The sequence below is a fragment of the Gouania willdenowi genome, chromosome 22 (genome assembly GCF_900634775.1).
Source record: "Gouania willdenowi chromosome 22, fGouWil2.1, whole genome shotgun sequence".
NCBI lineage: Eukaryota > Metazoa > Chordata > Actinopteri > Blenniiformes > Gobiesocidae > Gouania > Gouania willdenowi.
Genome location: NC_041065.1, coordinates 3,416,080 through 3,440,003, shown reverse-complemented (window position 1 = coordinate 3,440,003; position 23,924 = coordinate 3,416,080). Strand labels below are relative to the sequence as shown.

Genomic DNA, 23,924 nt, shown 5'->3' with positions numbered 1-23,924 from the left:
ACACTTGTCTATAGCCCTTTAAAGGGGACATATAATGCAATTTTTCACCCATCTCCATATGTTCTAAGAACCCCAAAAATTATTTTCCCAAACTCTCCTGTTTTCTAGACTTTTAGCCTCTGAAAAGTCACTTTCTGAGCAGTTCTGAAATGGGGCCGTTTAGGGCCTACTTATGCATATTCATGAGTGGGCGTGTCTATAGAGGCTCACTCACTTCATGTCTCGCTCTTTTACAGGGTAATCAGTGATCACCAAAGCAATTTTATTATTGCTATCCACACAATATTATTGTTTTCAGCCAAAAAAAACCCACATTACATTAAAACACATGGTTATTTAAGTGACTATTGTTATTTTGAGTCCGTCTCAGCTTTTCAGGGTCCGTGCATTTCAGCAGCAGCAGCAGCAGCAGTCATTCAAACTCTCACCAAAGTGTTAAACTGCTAAGTCACTTTCTCCTCCTCCTCCTCTGCTCGTCTAACTAAATGGACTAAATGGACTGGATGGATTTATTTCATTATTTGTGAGCCGGTGGACAATCAACTTACTTCATATGTGTGCAAAAGTGGATTTTTCATAATATGTCCCCTTTAACATCACAGTGCACACACTGAGTCACACCAAACTACATCCGACCGGAAACACCGCCTTCTCAACACAATAATGTTCCCCACCCCTTCACAGTCACTGGGTGAACTATGAATGTAACCGATCACCACAATATCATCCATTGTATGAATACCACCGGCAACAGTTGGACGCGTACCCAGAGCGTCTTCAACGCTGGTGACAAGCATCTGTCTTAATGAGCACAAGCATCCAATTAGGGGCATGAGGCACGATTTTGACGTCCGAAACGCGTTTGGTGTGAGTGCAGCATAAAGGTCCCTTAGAAGAGCTCTTCTGTGTCATTGGCCACATTTACATGGGAGCTTTAGTTCCTCTTTAATTCATAATAAAAGTTAAATCCTCTTCAAACCGACCCTGTAAACACTTAATTCCTAATGCAAATTTAATGCCGACTTAAACTTAAATCGAAAATTAGGTGGCTGGTTTATTTCGATTTGAATCCTGAATTAAATAATTCATCTTTCTTGTAAACACTTAATTCCACTTGAAGTTATTTCCGGTCGTTCTGCGCATGCGCGACTTGCCGCGATGACGCGCTGGTGACGACAAAGTCCTGGATGGCTAACCAGATTGGAGCCAATACTATTTATTTAATGAGAGCCTTAAAAGTGATAGACGGAAGAATAAACATGCAGAAACAGGGACTTATTACACACACATGGACATCAGAAAACTGAACAGGCTTCACCGGTGCATGAAGTACCAGACCCACAGAGCTTCACAAATTCTAAAGTACATTTTTCACTCAACGTCCTGTACAGTGGAGGTACAGCAGCTGTTGCATTGACCGCTGGCTTTGTTTGACCAAACTACGGTTTTCTGCCTCCCTTTTCCGCTACTCTATCTCTTTCTCCTGCTCCGCTGATGAAAGTGACACCGTGTGTTATCGTTGAGCTGTTGCTTCAAAACTACATTCAAAATAAAAGTGGAAACAGTTCTTATATGGTCTTCTATGTTGGAGCCGAAAAAAAAAAGTTTGCTGTGTGTTTTTTCTTGATAGAAGTGACGTATCAATCAGAATTGAATAAAGCCGAATAAACCGGTTTTCCATCTAAACCTTAATTTGGAATTACTAATACCATGCAAACATCAAGCAGAACACTTTAATTCTGAATAATTTAATTAATTCTGAATTAAAAAACATCATGTAACCGTGGCCAGTAGGGATGGGAATTGATAGGAATTTAGCGATTCTGATTCGATTATCGATTTGATTCCTTGCCGACTCTCTTATCGATTCTCATTGGGTGAGGGAATGAAATAATACAAATTGATTTGTTTGCTTTAACTCTTTATCATGTTATCTTTGTCCCTTTAATTTCCTACAGGGATATCAGCTCTCTTTCCACCAGGATAGGCAGTTAGTGATTGTTTTCACTGGATAACAATATATACAATAGATGACACTTTGGCAACAAACATTTGAGAAAATTTACAGTGCTCCTTTTGAACTTGAACAACTTGATCTAAAACTAATTCAGACATGAAACAAAAGATTCTTCTTTATAAAAAAAAAAGAACCTATTAGCCAGGAGTACAGCTGTACTTATCAACTGTGGTAGATGAACTATTTTTGTGCAGAATAGGGATGTAAAGAATAATCTTAAGGTAGTTACAAATCGATTCATAGGTGTCACGTTCATATCGATACTCTGAAAATTGAATTGCAGTACTTTTTTAACAGCAGAGTGCGCAATCTATTTATCCTTCTCTTGTTTGAACTACGTCACTCACACGTGACAGGCGCATCGGCGCCCGGTGTCATGCACTGAGTTTACCTCCGTACTGAGATTATAACCCTAACATAATCCAATAAACAAATAAAACGTGTCCGTTCACTTTGAAAACAAAAAAACAAAAACAAAAATGAATACATGAATACCTTTTTTTTTTTTAACAAAAATTAATTTTTCAGTAGTGCACGTGTGCGCATGCACATATATGAGCATTTACAATATCAGTACAATGTGAACTCAGTACATGACACTGGTATGGCCAGCCCAGTTTATACGCAGACTAAGCGGCTGCTTAGGGCCCCCAACCTGGCAACCCCACTTGCATGTTACTGGTACTGCAGTGCATTGCGCACATCAAAACTGCAGGGCACATTTCCAGTAATCTATCCAGCCATGCATTTGTTTGTAATTACAAACTGGCAACCTAGAGAGTGACGTTGGACCTGACCTTGCCGCGATTGGTCAGCTCATTGTAAGAAAGTAGCGTGGAAGAAAATGCAAAATACAAGCAACAGCACTCGTCATGTTGAAAATAATTTATCCGTCCAGAAACTACTCTTAAACATGTTCATAAATTATTCCTTACCCCTTTAGCACTGAAAGAATATCTGTAATATTACTTGAATACCTGTAAAAGTCAAGTTTTTCTATTAGCTCTGTCTGCTAGCACATAGCATCTCTTCTTCACTGCTAGAATAGATGCATGCCAACTGACCACTCGGTTACCAGCGCCCTCTGTTGGTCAAAACACATATGTAAATACAGTACACTGACTGTTTTTTTTTTTAAAAGTCCAATTGTTAAGGCACAAAATACATTTTCAGTTGCACTTTTAAAAAGAAAAGAAGCTATTATGCAGTTTTGCATTATTTACTGTCAAGCAAGAATTTAAATTAATAGGCTTCTTCATTTGTATTATTCCTTTATTTAAATTGCATTGTTGTGAATAGTTTATCAAGGGATTTTTTTTGACAATGAAAGATAAAGTTGGGTTTTTTTCGATAAAAATAAAGAAACATTTTTCAGTCATCATTTGTCTACAGTCTCATTTTGTAAAATAAATTGTGACAGAATCGTATCGTGAACCCAGTATCGTGAATCGAATTGTATCAGAAGTTGAGTGAATCATTACATCGCTGGTGCAAAAAAATTAGCATGTTTGCCTTGTCAGGAAGGATACGAGATTGTTCTGAACTTAAAAGTGTCACGAGCTGTGGAGAACACCCTTTCAGATGGTGTCGAGGATGCTTTGACAGAAATATTTCTCAGCTAAAGCTGACACCATTGGCAATGTGTCCCTCTTCATCCACCACCAGAGGGTGGCGCTGTCTTTGGTTGGGATGGGAGGAATGTTCCTATATAGACTATGTAGGGCCCTACAAAAAGGAATCGACCAATGAAAAAGGAATTCACTGTAATGAACAGAATCGGCATGAAACATCGTCACTGGGAACTTTTTTTTTAAAGAGAAAATGTTTCCGGAGGGACTGCTCATCTGGTGCACCGCCCGCTGCCCTCCAGTCCTGGCTGCTATAAAACAGGCTTCAAACACCGCCTAAAGTGCCAAAAAACTACGCAAATCCTCACTGACTCCTAAATACGGAGCCACCAGTCTATGGTTTAAACAACGCGCTGCTTGCGTGTGACGTCATCACCAATTTGTGATAAAAGAAGAATCGATAAACGGAATTGACAGGCAAGCAAACAAAAAAAATCCAAGGAATTGGATTACTGGGAACTGGTTATCAGAAAGAACCGGTTTTTGATTCCCATCTCTGCTCCTGATCCAGTTAAACCTGCTGGAACTCTGAGGCACATGTGGGCGAACCTGGACTCACTTCCTCAAAGATGCCAACCACAAAAACCCAAAGTCTGCTCTAGCATAAGAACAGCTTCCACCCACTTAAAGGTCATGTCAGCACCTGCATGTGTGTTCATGGTGCTTTGTGTCATACTTTCACACACCGTGACAAAATAATGAAATACATCATGTGTGTATTTGCTAAGTCTGTTTGAATTAGTCCGATGTGAGAGAGATAGGAGGAAACACAGTGAGGAGTATTTGGAGCTGGCTCTTACCAGAGGTAGCTACCAAAGTAGGCCACGATGTTGTGGTGCATGCATTCCTTCACCATGAAGATTTCCTGCTGTATGATGGAAAAGTCATCCCCTGAAAAAAAAAGAGGAAATAGATCAACAAAAAACTTAAAAAAAAGAACAATTAATTTATTTTTATTGCAGCACAGGGGGCTGAAAATATTTTAGACAAACGTTAAAAACCTCAACGCAACTGGAGTCAGTTTTTGCCAATCGGAAAAATTCTTTGAGGTAAATAATTCAAACACACAGGAGAAAAAGTCCTTTATAGCAAAACTCTAATAGAGGAATAAAATATATAAATGACAGAAGGAACATCGTGTTCCTTCATGCAGTAAAGGCCGACATTCTGGCTGCCAGTTCATAAAATACATTCTTAACATGTACAACCAGTGGGGAGTGAAAAGAGTGAAATATGTGGGCCCAGCTGCTCACAGTCGTGCAGTAATACAAAGCTAGAATAGATTAACAGGAGGTTAAAACCCACCGGACACCGCCAGCCCGCACAATCAACACAGTCATCACAGATTAGACTCATTTCACCAATACACGTGCAGCCACTTTCATTTCATTTTTCATTTCAAGCGAACAGTGAGCCAAGAACAAAACAAAAGGAAAGGCTAAACAATAATAATCACATACAGTGACACTTGAAATGGAGTGTGGGGAAGTAAAACTTATTGGACCCCACCCCGATTTATCAAAGAATTAATATGAACTAAATAGCTGCTTCTTATTCAATTTTCTCATAAATACCTCATTAAAGGGATCCTCTACTGTTTTTACAAATGTGACCTAAAACCTTTGAAATGTCCTTATTGGAAGATCTATGTCTAACAAATCGCACTATTTTGCACCATATTCGTTTTATTAACTTTTAAAAATGAGACTACTTTGCCTTTTTTGAGCCTGTGTGCCGCGATGTTGAAATGACGTCGTTGATGACACCAATCGCCCCTTTAGTCCATTGAGTTCAATAGGAGGTGAAGCATTCAGGATCATTTAGCAGCTTTTTCAGTCAAAATGACAACTTGTGCTTGTTTAACAAAATGTGGTAAGCAAAATCTGTGACCCGAAAAAATCTGTGTGACGGCAAGGGGCGACAGTTCTAAATTTTCTGTTTCGTAGAAACAGCAAATTGAAGAAAAGAAAAGAAAAGAAGAGCAAAAATTCTAGATAATTAAATTATACCTTCAATCATTTCTGACAAGAACACTGGTTCTTTGCAGCTGACAGATTCAACTTGGGTCGGCATTAATGAGCAGCAGTCGATCCTGGTTGTCTGTATTTACTGTACATGCACGGAGCTCTTCTTCTCTTCTTCATGCCGTTTACGAAACAGCAGAATGGGAACTGTCGCCCCCTGCGGTCATAGATTTCGTTTATCAAATTCGGTAAACAAAAAAGGTTTACATTGACTTTTTTAACTTTTACTGATTTTTAGAATAACCCAAAGCAGCACAAGTTGTCATTTTGACTGGAAAAAGCTGCTAAATGATCCTGAATGCTTCATCTCCTATAGAACTCAATAAACATTGAGTTCTATAGGAGCATCATTTCAACATGGCGACGCACAGGCTCTCAAAAGGTATAGTAGTCTCATTTCTAAAACTTAATATAACGAATATGGTGCAAAATAATGCGTTTTGTTAGGCATAGATCTTCTCATATGGTCATTTCAAAGGTTATGATCCACATTTGTAAAAACAGTGAAGGGTCCCTTTAAGAAACAGTATTACAGTATTAAGAGCAAAACCACACATACATACTGACTTCATATTATACAGATATTACCAGAGGTAACACTGATTTTCAAATACCAACAATGGTAATGGGAATACCACAAGGGTAAGTAATATTGAGGATCTGGTACCAACAATGGTAGACAGAATACCACATGGGTAAGTAACATCTAATCCAACAGTTCACACAATATGAATACAATCAAACCTCAATATCTTTGTATTGTGACCAGACATTTTGTTTTTTAACAACATTTGAAATAATTAATGCTTTGACATTGCTTTAGTTTGAGCCCCAGACGTTTCCACAACTTAACACACACAGAAAAACTTCTCCTGGTGGAACCCGCCAAATATCTTTAAGTTCATAACACGCTCCTGCTGACAAACAAACCTATGATGATGCCTGAGGATCTCTTCATCAACATATTAGGTTTTTAATGTCAGTAATTATGCTGACACCTCAGCTATACTCATAGCGGTCATCTACAGGATGAAGGAAAACATCATTAATGGAGACATTTCTGAGAATGCTTTAGCAGGAGTGTTCTTCCTGTTTATCCTCACCTCCATCGCTGATTCTGCTCATGTGGAAATGTTTTTTTTTATCATAACTATATTTTCAGACGAGTGCTACGAGATAACTTATTGTAAATAAAGCTTAATGTATTACTAATAAACAAAAAAACTGCACCTTTTTAGTAAAAAACACATCAAAATGAATGATTTCATACCTTGGGAGAGAGCCACTGTTTTGGTAAGGATATGACGCACGTTCATTGATTGACATGGCCTGTCACTTTAAAGAAATGGTGCATTCTGGGAGGTAGAGGCATAGCAGGTCTATAAGTGTAGTTTTTCTGTTGTTATGGTTCCATGTGCGCTTTGGTATAATAGTAAATAGTAATAATGCACTCGGAATCCGGATAAATCCAAGAGAACGAATCAGAAAAGTCCAATAAAACTACCCTTAAGCTCCAGACTATGACTAGGGAATTCGCGCAGGATCCAAGCAGCCCAACTCGATCAGAATAACATCTTAGCAAAATGGCGGCTCACAGCATGAGAAATAAACACTCACTTTCTCCTCAACTTTTACTTTTATGTGTCATTTAATTTGGCATTTGTGGTATTAAAAGTGTAGAATAACTTTGTAGTGGCATTTCCATTCCCACTCTGTTCAACTGAACGCCGCTCGGCGTAAGTAATGATGCCTATGTAGGATTCCCCTCGCTGGTGAGTTCAAGTCATACTTAAAGTACATGACAAGTAGCTACCGTTTTTTGGGGTGTATAAGACGCAATTTTTTTCCTTTAAAGTTGAGGGTGCGGCCAATGTGGCGGTGCGCTCTATGGGGCAGATTCAGTGATATCTGAAATAAAGGGTGGCAAACCAGTTGCTTTCCATAAATCCACTAAGATTGCAGCAATGATTAGTGCACGTGCAGAAGTGGTGGAGACCGCTCTATTTAAATGAGCGCTTTGAACGTGTTATGTTGAACATGGAGAGTGAAGGAGAGCCGAGTGCACGGAAGCGAAAACATGAATTTGAACAGAATTGGAGGTGTTAGTAGAGGAAGCTAATAACAAAATGGTTGAAATACAGCAGAAAGATAAAGAAAAAGATAGATAGAGAGAAAGATAGAGAGAGAGAAAGAGAGATAGACAGATAGATAGATAGAGAGATAGATAGATAGATAGACAGACAGATTCTTTATTCATCCCACAGTGGGGAAATGTGCGTGGATGTGAGTGATGGAGTGGGTGCATGCGGAAGACAGATGTATGTGCGTGCCTATGGGTAGAGTCCGACACTGTGACCAGGACAGGTAGCCAGCTTATGTTTATAGTGCAGCTAGAAAATAAAATGTAGCTCTACAACAACAAAACGGTCTGTTCTTCCTACGCGGTAGCATCTTTAACAAGCGTGAGGTGTGCAGAAGTGATCCCGGAGGAGAAGCAGCCTCCGGCCACGGAGAGTGCAGATCTCCGCTGTGTCCCCCTAGCCACGGTGAGGGAGACAACACCGGAAAGGTTTTAACACTTAAAATTGTGAATTCATTCATCCTAAATATATTAACTTGAGGTCTGAAAATGCCATCCCTCGGTCGTCTTTCCCCTGCCCCGTCTCCTCACAAATATTACTGCTGCCATCAGCTTTGACAGTTACCACCTGGTTGTGGGCCGTACTAAATTTATACAAAAAACAGAGGCATATATTAAGTCCAGCTTTGATGAATTGCATTGCTTCCCCTGCATTAATTTATCTACATTTCCCCCTCCCATTTTTTTGCTCCCCTTGGGAGCTCCGCCTACTATACATATTCATTAGAAGGTTGAGGGTGCATTGCAACGCACAGCAGCCGCGCACTCCTGATTCCCTGGGGTTTGTAACCATTAGTAGCGTGTGGAGTGACATCTGCACACGTTTTAATAACCCTAAATCTTGAGTAAATCCGCCCCATGTGGGGATTTTTCACTTTACCTGGATAACCCTAATTTACTATACAGTACACCATCTTTTGGCAAATCTTCTAATTCACTACAGGTGCCCTTTAAGTATTTATAGCATAGCTGTAGCTGCTACAATGATGTGTAATAACAAGAATCAATCAATAGTTCACACACATAGGAACTCTTGTGCAATCATTCAGAGTCAAAACATTTAAAAGCGCACAATTGATTAAAAAAACACAATGTATAGAAACACAACATATACTTCATTACTAGTCTAATATGGTGAAAATATATCCAGGAAATGTTTGATTTTCATGAAATAATTCTTGAATTAAGATAATTCCATAAAGAAACCTTCTTCACATATGGTTAAAACCTCCTCTCACTACTTTTATTTTCGGTGATATTTAAGAACAGATTAACTATTCTTTATTTTATAGTTTAATACTTTCACCAAATCTGCATTTGAGTAGTCTTGTCAGGCACTCGTGACACACTTTGTGCTTTTTGATGCACTTGCCTTCATTTCCTTCTAACGTCACACACACAGATCAAGTGTGCAAAGGAAATCCGTTGTATGCAGTGAAAAACATAAAATCTCCAGACATGACTCAGCCCATGGGGTAAGCTTAAGTAGTTCTCGCGTCACGTCTGAACATAAAACTGGTAGAGCGACATGCAAAGAGATCAAACCAACAGTAAAAAAACACTTTCTGATATTCATAACAGGTTATGTATAAGTAGAAATTACTTTACATACATGTGTCGCTTTAAAAACAGAAAAACTGACCATTTGGGTTATGGTTAGATATTGCTGCAACTAAAAGTAAACTGATTAGGGAAACCCCTGTTGATTACTCATAATACTTTATAATACTTGTTGACAGAGTGTAAATAGAATCAAAATGATTGTTTTTAGTGTTATTTCATAGACATAAGCACAGTGAAGAAATTGAATAACTTTGTATGTGTCTCATCATGTTAAACTTTAGAGTTATCTCTAAAAGCAGGCATACACTGTGCAATTTTTGGCCAAGTTTTGACTTGTGCGTCTATTTTAGGGATCGGGCTAAATCGTGTAGTATGCATGGTGTAGTATGCATGGTGTAGTATGCATGGTGTAGTATGCATGGTGTAGTATGCATGGTGTAGTATGCATGGTGTAGTATGCATGGTGTAGTATGCATGGTGTAGTATGCACTGCAGCCGTCTCACTGTAGCGGGAGGGAGAGGCTGATGCCTCAGCTCTACAAACAGTGAAGGACAGGGGATTTATCGCTTGAAAAGTTCAATTTTTTCAACTTTGAGCGACTCGGTCGCGCAGGACTTATCGCTGGAATGACGCAAGTCGGGTCATTTGAAGGAGTTTGCTTGAAGTCGTGTCAATTACATAGATTTTGAATGTAATCTAGTCACTTCAGTCGCCATACGACAAGCTACCGATCAGCAATCGTATGGTCGCAAGAATATCAAACATGTTTGAAATCCTGGTCGCTCCTCGTGAAGGTATCACTGTTGAAGCAGTGCCATGGACCGGCTTACCTCAAACTCTCACACAGCACATTCCCGGTCCATCACATTGCCGCCTTTTCTTTTTTGAAGCTCTTTTTGTTGAGATTTGCATCTCTCCACTTCCAGGTTCTTCTTCTTCTGTTTTAATGGCGACGCTTCAGAGTTCTTCTTCTTCTTCTGATTTGTACGTTGCATCTTCGGAAAGAAGACCCATGAGAGCACGCTGAGCTCACCGAGCATAGTGACGAAGCCCATGTGGGGCATGGACAATTTTGGAAAAGAATCTAATTGCAATTTTTTTTCCTTAATATTCAATTGCAATTTAATATGCAATTTTTCAGTGAACACAAGCAATAAATCAATCTGGACTGCACTTCTCAAACACTCTCTGAACTTAACAGGACAGTAAAAGAAAAAAATAAATAAATAAATGAAAATTAAAAATTATACAATTGCAGCCTTTGCAATTAGATAATTGCATTTTATAGAGGTTGCAGATCCCTGACCAGGGGAAGAGGGTTAGGAGACCCCACTATAAGAGCTGGACCCTCTGAATTTAATTCCATGGGGTGAAACAATGCAGATGCTAAGTTGGTTATGCTACGGTTAACTTAATTAAAGTACAGCATTTCTGCAAAATAAAATAAGACATGTAATCTGTTGTTATGCTTTGCTGTTATTTAAAAAACGTTTACGTCTTCTTTTAAAATGATATAAAATAAATGACCTGTTATTTCAGCCACTGCTTGTTGCAGAAAAACGTAATATTGACACTAAAACCTGAAAACATTTAGCAAATATATCTCGAGTCATCGTCAATCTTTACCTCATACAAAACTACAGTACGCCAGTTAAGTCAACTATTCATCCGCATGCGTGGCTATGCTGTACACTCCCCCATCCCCACTCAAATAAAAAAAGAAAAAAGGGTGTGACCAAATTCTGTACTGGTGCAACCAACTGAGAAGGGTCGTCGCACCACTGCCACCACTAGAACAGTTAGTGTTGAGCCCTGCTTTAGGCTCTGCTATGACAACTTCAAAAGATGACCAACACATTTAAAGTCATTACAGGAAAGTCAGTATTAAAACACTAACGCAGGGGGCCACATGCAGCCCTCTGTCTAATTTTGTGCGGTCACAAAACAAATTTCACTCTAAAAACACACAAATTGACAGAAAATAGAAAAACATACAAACAACAAAAACAAGTTTAAAAAAACACACAAAATCATAAAACTCACATTGGTGTTTAATCTAAATCTGACATGAATGTTGATCATGTGACCCTCAGCTCAGATACAATCACATGTTTGTGGCTCTTGTGTTAAAAGTTACCATGAACTGAAGTTCTGAACAAACAAATGTGTGGAACTCAAGTTATAAAATCTGCTCTTAAAAAGAGAAAGAAATGTTGGGCTTTAGTAGTAGTTTTCCTTTAAATATTCTACCATAAACAGAGTAGCACAAGTCTGCACATACAGTATGTAGCGAGAGTGCTTCGCCACGCCTAAAACTATTCTCCCTCTCTCACTGTTATTACATTGACACTCGGGCCTCCTCATCCTGGTCAAACCTGTTTGATTGTAGTCTGGCTTAAGATGTTTACCATGTGTAAAGAAAAAACAGACCTTACAAATATATAAAAAATGAAAAAGCTATGAAAAAAAACCCAACATTTGTGTGAAACAGTTTATGTCTGATTGATAAAATAAATATATATTTTAGGAGCTTCTTGTTCTTGTTTGGCAATATATTTCAACCAGTAAAAACGTTAACAAATTTACACCAAAGTCTGTTGATCCTGTAAAGCCTCTTGTACCACATCAATATAGAACATTTAAAACTTTACAAAAATCTGAAATCAGATATATTTGGGGAAAACTTTTATTTTGTTTTCTGCTACTTTAACCTTTGGATGTGTGAAAAGTCAATGACAGTAATGTAGACATTTCTCAAGATACCACCTTATGCTCACGGACACAACCAAACACTTCTATTCAAGTAAGTATTCAATATTTTTGTAATTACAGTGATATGAAGGGTGGTGTAAAGAAATGGCTAAAAAGACTGAGATCAGGAAATATTTTATGAGAATAAAGCCGACACTTTAAAAACTCGTAATGGTATAGCGCTCAGAATTCCCTGTGGAAGTGAACGCAACTAACGTTGAAGAGGCCTTTTGCTCCAAACCAGTCTGGTTCTTTGGTCGGAACAAACGCAAACGTGTGCAAAGGGTCTTTAAAGTCTGATAACAGAAGGGTGATGATAGTCATTTATAATCTCACTTGTTTGTATTTCAATTTTATTCTCATGAAATTATGACTTTATTCACAAAATATTACAACTTTATTCTTGAAATATTATGAATTTCATCTCATAAAATTACGTTATTAAAATAGGACTTTATTCTCATAAAAATAAAAACTTATTCTCGAAATAATCTGACTTTAATCTCAAAATAGAGTTTATTCGTGGAATATTATGACTTTATTCTCATAAAACGACGATGTTCTTAAGATAGGACTTTACTCTCATAAAATGAATACTTTAATCTTGAAATATTAGGACTTTATTCTCAAAATATTACAAATTTAATCTTAAAATATTATGACTTTAATCTTTAAATATTACAATTTTAGAGCATTTTGGCCATCCTCTAAGTCTTTCTCCCTGTTAGTTCCCACATATGCAACTTCCTCCTCATCCCAGACATGCAGAGTGTCACCACTTGCCCCGTTTTTTGATTGTTTAATCTCACCAACGCGACACTCTAAATAGTCCACACATGCTCTGGTTGAGTGTGCACTGCTGTGAGCAGGTGGGAACTCTTGTAGTACCATTTTCTGTCTCATAAACTCCTTTCCTCTTCCTCTGAGCTCTGCCCATCACGGGTGATCTATCATCCAAAGGTGCGCTACTGTCCCCTACATGTCACCAGTTGGTCACTACATCTTTGTCCAAGCTCGATATTCACCAGAGAGCTTCGTCACACTGTCTCCTAGCAACCTCAGCCGAAAAACACAATTCACAACTATAGACGTGAATGGCACTCAATGAGTTAAGATACGACTTTACTCTAACAAAATTACTACTTTATTTTCAAAATATTACAACTTTAATCTGGTAGTGCCCAGATTTTTTTATTTTAATGTGGCCCTAATACACTGTTGTAATATTCTTTAAGTCTTATTAAAAACATTTTTTAAAATCTTTTTCTATTAAATAAATAATATATATTACATTCTTCAGTCTTAAATAGAAAAATGCAATTAATCGCAATAATTTACAGAAAACTGTGCGATTATTTAGGACATTTTTTTCTAATCAATTGACAGCCCTAATATTAATACCTATGTGAAATTGTTTCATGAGATTATTTGTGCAAAAAAAGAGCTCAATAGCAATTTTGTGTCATGTAAATATGAAGACTTGTGTAACAACATGTAATTTCTCTTGTATGATTAATCAATTATTCGTTTACAAATTATTGGATTATTGGATGAATAAAATAATTGTGTGCTGCAGACCTGGTAAAAAGAAAAAGGCTTTCGTTTGATGAATGAAAGAGAAAATAAAGCAGCAGAGTATCTCCTCCTTCACTTGTAATCAGCTGAGCTCTGTCTGCTGTTGGCACAAATCCATTGGATAATCCCACTAATCTGGACAGCACTCACTGTCATTGGGTCATCAGTGGACCTGAAAAGTCTCACTATGCTAACACAATGTTTATAAGCCATTTAATACCTAACATTCACCCATATTATGAACAATATCCATTACAACACATAAAGTCTTTAAAAAACACAGGTACCATAAAGTAGTGGTAGGATTGGTGATTGTTCAGCTTTAATACAATCCATCTATACAGTATATAAAAATACATATAGCAGGTTTTTAATGTTTTATAACAGGGGTGTCAGACTCGTTTTAGTTCAAGAGCCACATTTGGACCAGTTCAATCTCAAGTGGAGAGAACAGAGAAATCCAAACATTTCTTAAAAAAATATGTAGAATTTTTAACAGTTTTGTGCCATAACTTCAACACTTTGGTGTGTGAATGATAAAAAGTAACAGTTAAAGCTAAATCATCCTTAAAATTCTTTGGTGGTACGTATTAGGGAAGCTGATCTTGGGTTTGACACCCAAATATTTCATGTGAACTGGTTGGTTTCAGATCTGCATTTGTTTTTTTTCCCCATAATGTTTTATTTTAGGGCTGTCAAACTTGTTTTATTCAATTCCAAATAAGATAAGACATTTTTACTGAATTTGAAGAGCTTTACTTTTAATTTTTATCAATTAAAGTCTGTGCAGAAATAATTCTGAGGGCTGGGTTGAAGCCTCTGACGAGCCAAATTCAGCCCCCTGGCCTTTGACACGTGTGTTTTAGAAAATGTAACAATGACCAAGTGCGGTGAAAGTAATCTTCTCACCTGGTTCCAGCTTTATGATCTTCACTGCAGCGAGTTCTCCAGTTTGAATGTTTCGAGCCTGAAAATAGAAAACAGTCCAATGTGAAAAAGACTTTTCAAATGAAGAAGTGCAGCAACTGCAGGTGGTCACTGAAGCCTTGTGTTTGCACCTGAAGGAGCCATGGACCCTGAATATCTATGCCTCATCTTTTCTGGTGATTGTAAAATTGTAAGTAAATCAAAAGCAGGGTTCTTGGCTGTGCTGTTGAGCATAGGGGACCCCTACGCTGTGATTTTCAACGCCTACGCTGTGATTTTCAACGCCTACACTGTGATGTCGGCCCCTACACTGTGATGTCGGCCCCTACACTGTGATGTTGGCCCCTACACTGTGATGTAGGCCCCTACGCTGTGATTTTCAATGCCTACGCTGTGATGTCAGCCCCTACACTGTGTTTTCGGGGCTATTCTGTTGTTTTTTTCCCTTTTTTGATCAGTACCGTCATAATAGTTGTTGCACACTTGGACACAAAAAGGACTTCCAGGCATGCCTGTGATTCTCAAAAACTGTGCCGTGAGAGATCATCAGGTGTGCCGTGGGAAAAAACTTAGCCTTGGGTTTTTTTTCGATGAAAAAAAGTACCTCGGCTACAAAAAGGTTGAAAAACACTGGTGTAAACTCTCTTTTTATTCTGCATATCCGAGAAATATATACATCAGACGCACCGTCTACTTACTACAGGCAATTTACTCGGATGCTTACGTCTTCACCTGAGGACCCCAGCAGCAACTTAGCTGCCCCCGATGTTGCCCGTGTGCATCCTCTGCTTTGCAACCCATAATCACAGTCTCAACAAACACAATCAACTAAATAAAAAAAATATGAAATTTATGAGTTTGGGGAGGTGGGGGTGTCCATAACAGTCCCAAAATTACTGAGGGTCCCACATAATACCTCTTTCAAATTAAAAAAAAATATATCATCTTTGCAGGAACAGTTCAGAGAATGGAGAACAATGTAAGACCCGTTTGTGCATCTCGTTTTACACTGTTTATATGGCCACCCAAACGCTCGCCCGGGCTATGTGTCAAGAGGATATAATCGACACCCTTGTATGTACTCGCATGACGCTCATTGGTCAACAACTAGGCAGAACGAGCGCAGGAGTTTTAAAGTCGAAGCGTGTCTTGGAATCAGTCTTTTGAATCCAATGTTATTTCTTGTCTAAACAGTGTGTGTAAGTATTTATTAGTGGCGGACCAATACCAAACATTAGTAACTAACTACATTCATCATGACCCTTCACTAATCCAACAAATAACTTTCGACTTTAAACTAAGGCTGGAAAGAGGTTAAAAAACTAAAAAACTTTAGCTTTACGTCACAAATCTTAACCCTCAAAATGCAGGCAAAAGTGATTCAGAGGCTTATGAATTTCAACACCCCCTACAACTAGGGATGCACTGAATATTCGGTAACCGAATATATTCGGCCGAATATTGCAAAAAAAGCCACATTCGGCTTTCGGTGGAGTGAGTTAAAAGCAAGGCCAAATAGTAGCGTGTAACGCAATAAAACAACGTACAGTGATTTTGAGTCGGAAAAGCATGCATGCGTTGCTGCAGAACCAGAGCAGCAGCAGCTCCTCCTTTCCACACACAAACACAACCAGACTCTCTCCTTTCCGCTCTCCGTCGCCCGTTACCACGTAAAAGTTGGAAGCCGTCCATTTTTACAACCGAGTCCGTTGTTAGCGTTGTGAGCCACAAATCCGTAAACATCTCCATCGTTTCCCCCTCAGTTCACAAGCGATGTTGGGTCTCCCTGCATAGGCTGGTGTAGCATTAGCACGGAGTGCTAACAGCTGATGTGTGTGAACAATGACCGTGACTCCAAGCAGTGACTCCCAACACAATCGGCAGCAGAAAAAGTAGTGCAGATTGGGCGTCCAGTAGTGCAGTTTGCATTTACATACATGGCAATAAAGTATAATATATATTCTATATTAAACCACAGTGTTTGTTTTAGCTGTTAAACAGTTGGAGAGGGAGGAGCTCACATTCTAGGAGGCATGTTACGTGACGTCACCTGCCAACGTGGGCAAAATCCAACTCGCCCGTTTGGAGCTGACTTTTTACAAAATGTAGAATAACAAGGAACTTTGTTCCTCTGAATGAAGCTAAAGGATGTATATCACTGTAGCAAAACCAGGAAGTGATTTTTTCATCATACCTCCCCTTTAATGCAGTTTAGTTTTTTTTTTTTTTTAGATGCATGTTTTGTTTTATTTGAAGAGCTAATATCAATGAAAAAAAGCACAGGCTACTGGAATATTTAAAAAAAAAAAAAAAATGTCAAAATATTCAATAAACATTTACTTTCTTTAAAAACATGTCTAAAATGCACGAGTTTAGAAAAAAGTAAACAAGGCTGTTACGTGCAGCACTGAGGCATGTTTGTATGTTCCCATGGGTAAACTAGAAGCTGTTCTGCTTTCAGGTAAAAACACCAGATGTAAGCTATTTATGCACTATTAAAAAATTGAAAAACTTAACCGCATTCGATATTCGGCCAAGCGTTTATATTTTATTCGGCTTCGGCCGCAAATTTTCATTTTGTTGCATCCCGAGCTACAACACTTCGCACGCAACGCAATCCCTTTACGCTGAGAAAAACTCCTGGTGAGAACTCTGTAAGACATAGTCAATAATAAACATTCAAGAACATATGAGGTCTGAGGTGTGCCCCGCTTTATCAATTAGCGTATATAGCAAAAAAATGTAAATAAATAAAGTAATAACAGCAACTCTACATCTAACCTAATGAATACAGGGCTCTAATGTGACCTTTTCTGATGTTTGTTTGCATTTGTGTCATATGAAGATTTAGCACTGCAACTAACGTCTCACTGTTTATTGTTACAGTACCAAAGCCGGCTGTTCACAGCTCCGACATCTAGGTCAAGACGGGATGCTCTCTGATCCACGGGAGTGAGGAGGAGGAGCGGGTCAATCAGCCGTCAACCGTGAAAAGCTTCCCAGGAAAGCTACCTTTCAGCACTGGGTGTGTTTGGGTGATTCACAACTTGTGGAAATGCTTCAGAAAAAAATCTACAAATGCACGAGTTTAGAAAAAAGTAAACAAGGCTGTTACGTGCAGCACTGAGGCATGTTTGTATGTTCCCATGGGTAAACTAGAAGCTGTTCTGCTTTCAGGTAAAAACACCAGATGTAACTTTCAAACCACAAAAGTCTCACTTAAGAGCACATACAGCGTAAAGAGGAAGAGAGCACTGGACTCAACTAGAACTAACCTTGGACAGAGTGAGAAGCTAACCACAGATGTGACAGACAGGCTGAAATGGAATACTGATCAAATAATAATAACTAATAAAAGTACAGTGTGGGCAATATTCCATAATGCTTACAGAGCATACAGTCAGTGGATGCAAGAAGTAGCTTCTTTTCAGGATAGACTTAATTACACATTAACAAAGAGCTGTTGAGAATTTAACACACATTACTTTAAACCAGGGGTTCTCAACCTTGAGGTCAGGACCCCATTTGGGATCACAAGACACTGGGAGGGGGGTCGTCAGATGCCATCAAGAAACTAAGAATAATTTTTGAACAATTTGAGCCCTTTTTTGCTTATATTTACCCTTTTTCGTGCAACTACACCAAACTTTGCTACATTACACACATTTCTGCATCTTCTCCATCAAAATTCAATGCCTTTTCTGCAAATTGTTTCCCTTTTAAGACATTTTCAGCACTTATAAAACCCTTTCCACCACTTTTCCACCTAATCTTGCACATTTTGATCCATTATTATCACTTTTAACCTATTTTCACCACATTTCATGCTCATTTTAGTCAATTTAACCACATTCATGATTTGTCATGCCCGTTATTTGTCAGTTTAAACTAATTGTTCGAATATTGCCACTTTGAACACTTTTACCACTTTTTTTGCCCAACTTTTAACCAATTTCGGTCGTTTTCAAAATCCCATTTAATTACCTTTTCCTCAATTTTTGGTCACTTTTAACCCATTTTATTTCTGATTAAAACAAGGATTTACATCTTTATGATGACTATATACCATGGTGCGAATAATAATAAACTTCCTGGATAATAGTGGATATTATTCAGATAAATAAATAAATTAGGCTATCACAAATTCATAGAACAATGGACCATAATTTTGCTGACTTTATGGACTTTATGGTTGTGTCCGTGTTCAACTACCTTTAGGTACAGTGGGGGTCCCGATGTCTGGCACCTTTATTTTGGAAGTCGTTGGCTGAAAAGGTTGAGAACCACTACTTTAAATGAGAGTAACACTTGAGAGCAGAAGAAGACTTTCCCCCACAATGTGAAGTGTTTCCGCTGTGTCTGCAGCGTAGGACACACCCATCGTGAAACACATGTTTAGACAGGGGCCTGATCAGGTTTCAGTTGGCTGCAGCCCTCGCTGGCTGTGAGCTCTTGGAGAACACACGGTGCAGCATTCCACCAGTGGCTATGTCTGGGGGTGGGGGCCAAGCTGGAGAGGCTTTGTGTGGAGGGAGGCGATGGTGAGGCGTGTGGATCAAATGCTTGGTCTGTTTGTCCATGACGGATGGATAAGCAGAGAAACACTTCTGGCCAAACGCGGCACACTCCAGACCAGGGACGCAGCAGGAAAAGGCTTGCAGTGTCAGGCACCTGGTGTGTGTGTGTGTGCGTGTGCGTGCCTGATGTCCACAGCGTTAGATACACACACACGCACACCAGAAGAACTCAGCCGCTCACACCAAACACTAAAACCCAATGCCTTCCAAGAGAGGGCGGCGATATCTTCAGATACGCCTGAAGGAAGCACCAAAATCCTGGTGGATGACAAATTATTACTTGGATAATTGAAGAGTCAAGAAGAATTTCTCTTTTTTGGTGTAATTTAAAAGAACACAAGGGTCCAGAGGGTGCTGTTCACATCAAACTTGCTGTACTTTATGTAGGGTTAGGCATCAAGTATCGATTGGTCCTGGGACTAAGGGTGCATTAACACAGACGGATCCTTGAGCGGTTAAAGTTTTTCTGCAACAAGCAGTGGCTGAAATAACAGCTCATTTATTTTATATCATTTTAAAAGAAGACGTAACAATTTTTTTTGAATAACAGCAAAGCATAACAACAGGTTCCATGTATTCTGTTATTTTATTTTGCAGAAATGCTGTACTTTAATTAAGTTAACAGTAATATTACCAACTTAGCATCTGCATTGTTTCACCCCATGGAATTAAATTCGGAGGGTCCAGCTCTGATAGTGGGGTCTCCTAACCCTCTTCCCCTGGTCAGGGGTCTGCAACCTTTACTCTACAAGGAACCATTTAACCTCATCTCACCTGGATTAAAGTCCTCCTGGAGCCATAAATACCTTCTCAATGAAGACAATACAGTGTATTAAATTATAGGCAGTTAAAATGATATAGAATAATGTTTGATTTAATTTTATTTGATTTTTGTTGATCATGTAAATGGAAACTTAAAAATAGTTCAAAATAAAATAAATTGACATCAAGAAATAAAACTGTATCTTTCATCTTCAAATTCTTACACATCTCAGTTTACATGAACATAATGTTATATAAAAAAGATTTTTTTTAGTTAATGTATATGAAAGGCTACAACTTGAATTTGATAACACATGTTAATTACTAATTTCTTGCCACACATAAAACATACATATTTAACCTGTACATTGGTGGTTAAATGAATCTGTTCCCACACAATTAAAATCTCTATTTTCTTCCAGAATAGTGTTTATGTTGGTTTAATTATCTTACCAGGGATTTAAAACTTAAGGTTAGTCACAGGTGCAGGAAAGTTGATAATCTGTAGATGTTGCAGGAGGTGAAGTAGGAATGTGCTGAGTCATTGGACAACGTGATTTATTTTAGGTTAACAAATTGTTATATCTTGATTTTATTTGTCATTAATCATTAATAGGTTCTGTAAAAAATAACTATTTCAATGTTTTTTTTTTTTTTAAAGCTATAGGAAGACATTGCATAAGAGTCAAAGAGCCACATTAGGCCCCAGAACCGCAGGTTGCAGACCACTGTCCTGGGAGAACCACAGCTGAACATCTTCGTCCAAAATAACATCAACCATATGCACTCACACGGATGCGACCAGATAAAAATTTTCACTCGCACACACTGAAAAAATACTCGCATATGCGATCATTTTGGTCAAGGTCTCGAGCCCTGCACAATCTAATATAGTCAGATCGCACACCGTTAGGCATGTACAACATTATTTAATGTATCAGTGGGGACAAGTTACATTTTTTTCTTTTTTATATTGTGCATTGTTGAATGTCAGTGCTAGATAAATATTTTCATACTTGGAATGTATTTATTCTTTGAAACATTAATATAGATTTATACAACTGCAATGTTTTCATTTTAGTGAGGTCAGTACACATTCATAGCCATAAATGCTTTAGAACTAATCATTTGCATAATACGTTTAGGTTTCTGGCCTTGGGTTTTTTCATTTTCGGTTTCAGCCACGAATTTTCATTTCCGTGCATCCCTACAGATTATCTTTTGCCGCTACCTTTGCTCAACTCCTGTTTTCAACAGCTGTAGAATTTTTAAATTGTTTTTAAAGTCAAAACTTTTTAGTCAAGGCTTCAGTGTTTTGTTATTACAGCAATAGGATACTTGCACAGGGTGACTTTTATAATGATTCTATCATGACGAGAGTAAACCATACTGTGTCATGTTCAATCAGTTCTATGTGAAAGAACTTGAGTTAGATTAAAAAACATCAACCGTGTTATCAGGAATAAGAAAACAAACACGTCCCCGGTCTAAATTATGACCATGGATCAGCCAATCATGTGATCAACAAGCCATGGTGTATGACAGCAGTGTGGGAACCAATAAGTCTCTACTTTACCTTGTACACGTCTCCATACGTGCCACTTCCCACCCTCTGAATGAGCTCAAAGTCATGCTGAGGGTTCCTCCGCTGGATCTCATGGCTCGGCCGAGGAAATATGTCCATGGTGGCGTTGAAAGCAGTGGATTCTTTACATTTAGATGGATCCAACAGATGTGGATTCAAGTGTTTCTGTGGCTATTCAGACAGCCCTTCTCCGTGCTCCATGTCCTACAATCAGAGAATTAGAACTTTCTTTTAAAAAGGGAAAGACTGCATGATAAACTTTTGTGCTTCATTAAAATATGCTTGTGTTAGATGTATTATGGATATTAATGTGCATTGATACACTAAATATGTCACCAAAACCAACTACAAGCAAACCACACAAAAATGATGTTAATCATGCAGATATGTTCCAGTGCCAGCCACCAAGCACCCTTACTACTGCTATACTATAAGTTGGTACATTTTCAACTGGAAAGAGGTAAACTGATAATGATGCTCAATTCTTGATCATTATTATCATGGATACCAGATTTCAACTTGTAAATGCATCATGCAAACAAAAACTAGGTGAGAAAATACATCATGATAAGAAAAGTGCAACAAAATAGACAGAAGAAAAGCCACAATTACACTAATATAATGCATCAAAAGCCACCATATCGCATCATTTTTGCTAAATTGTCGCACACCATCGGCGCACAGCGGCGGCAACTTGCCACTATTTTTTTTTTCTCTGGACATCACTGCCTAACTGTGTCTGGAACATTGGTTTCCTAAGCCTTGATATACAAATTTAAAACAATGAGTGGAATTTAAATGGGAATTTACTAAAAATTAAAAAAAATACAATACAACATTTATTTCCAATAGTAAGTAAGTACGATCTCCTTTGTCAAATGTAGCTAGTTATTGTCTCCTATTGTCTGAAGTGTGACAAAAACATCCTGTTTCAATAAATTACTAGAAAATATAGTATTTTATTGAGCAATAGTACTGTTAGTTTGTGGTGATTTGTCTAAAACATAAAGGAACTAAAAAGGAACTTGGAACATTTACTAATCATTTTTAAATTCATTGTTAAATCTTTCCAAGTATAGCTTGCAATGGGATCCTGTACCCCCAGGGGTACGCATACCGCTGTTTGGGAACCACTGGTCTAAAGTAATACAAAATGACATTAATGTAATTCTATAAAGTTAAACTATGTATTTTATTGTAATAAAATCTAATTATGTGTTGTCCATTTTGTCACTGAAACTTTAGTAAATGTGCATGAGGAAATTAACTTTTCAAAGAGAAATGCAATGATATATATACAATGTAGCACTTTGTTATATAAACAAGAACTTTAATTATAATGTCTATTTTATATATCTACACACATACAAACTCAAAGTACATTAGAGATGATGAAATAATTATGTGAAATAGTCCGTTTAAATTTTTATTAATGCATTTTTTTAATTTGGGCATTTACTTTGATCATATTTACCTGTAGGTGATTACATGTGAATAAGTGGACGGTGTGGTCAGTGCAGTAAATAGCCTGAGTCATTTCCAGTGAATAGCCGGGGCTTTATTTGGGGAGCTTATCGTTAAAGCTAATGCTAATGCTAAGCTATCAGGCAACCGCTGACTTAGCTCAGTTAAAACTCAGCCGTGTGTTACCTTTTACGTGTCAGACACAAACGACGAGCACATCCTCCATGCTAACGCACTCCTGGCAGCCTGCAGCCGAGCTTTGGCGTCGAATGTCGGGCCGTAGAGAGCAGAGGTGTCCCCTCTTTGTTGGAGAGGAAACAGGAGCAAACTTCACGGTCCCTTCACACAACAAGAAGCACCGAACACGAAAACAGCAGCTTCAAAGCCTGCCGAGGACGTGTCATGTCCCACTGAGAACACTTCCACCGACACACGGCGCTAACATGCACAGCACCAGCTCCACAGAACGCAGAGGAAAGTCTTCAATTGCGGCTTTACTGGAGGGTTTCGCTCCGCAGAAAGCAACAGTGTGTGACGCTAATCTCTGTGGAGACGACGGGACACTGGTGCAGCGTTCACTGACCCTCGGATTCTGTTAAACCAAAACATTCATGACATATTTTATTAACCACAAGTCAAATAAAAGCTACTGACCCTAAGCAGAACTTATCAGAATGTTCAAAACACAACAAAAGACCAAAAATCTATATGGACGCTTTGTAATGTTTAGATTGATAAGATTAAAAAAGATTGTATCTGTGTAAAGTAGAGATGGGCAACTTTTATGACAGTCGTTCGTATCGGATCTGATATAACATTTAGAATATTAATGACCAAACTAAGCATTGATACAGGAAACACAAATGGTTTGTGTGTTTTTGAGCTCGTTTTGTTTACTTTTGTACATTTT

General features: G+C 38.3%; 1 protein-coding gene across 7 annotated transcripts in view; it reads right to left on the bottom strand.

The window, feature by feature from the left end:
* map4k5 (mitogen-activated protein kinase kinase kinase kinase 5) overlaps window positions 1-23,565 on the bottom strand; it is a 72,961-nt gene extending 49,396 nt beyond the window's left edge. For all 7 annotated transcript variants that reach the window (XM_028437647.1, XM_028437649.1, XM_028437650.1 and 4 more), the window contains exons 1-4: window positions 23,201-23,565; window positions 21,542-21,754; window positions 14,609-14,666; window positions 4,446-4,536 (exon numbers count right to left, since the gene is read on the bottom strand). In XM_028437647.1, the coding sequence (XP_028293448.1) occupies window positions 4,446-4,536; window positions 14,609-14,666; window positions 21,542-21,649 (257 nt within the window). In that variant the 5' untranslated portion in view covers window positions 21,650-21,754; window positions 23,201-23,565. The remainder of the gene's footprint in view (window positions 1-4,445; window positions 4,537-14,608; window positions 14,667-21,541; window positions 21,755-23,200) is intronic.
* Window positions 23,566-23,924: the final 359 nt, after the last annotated feature.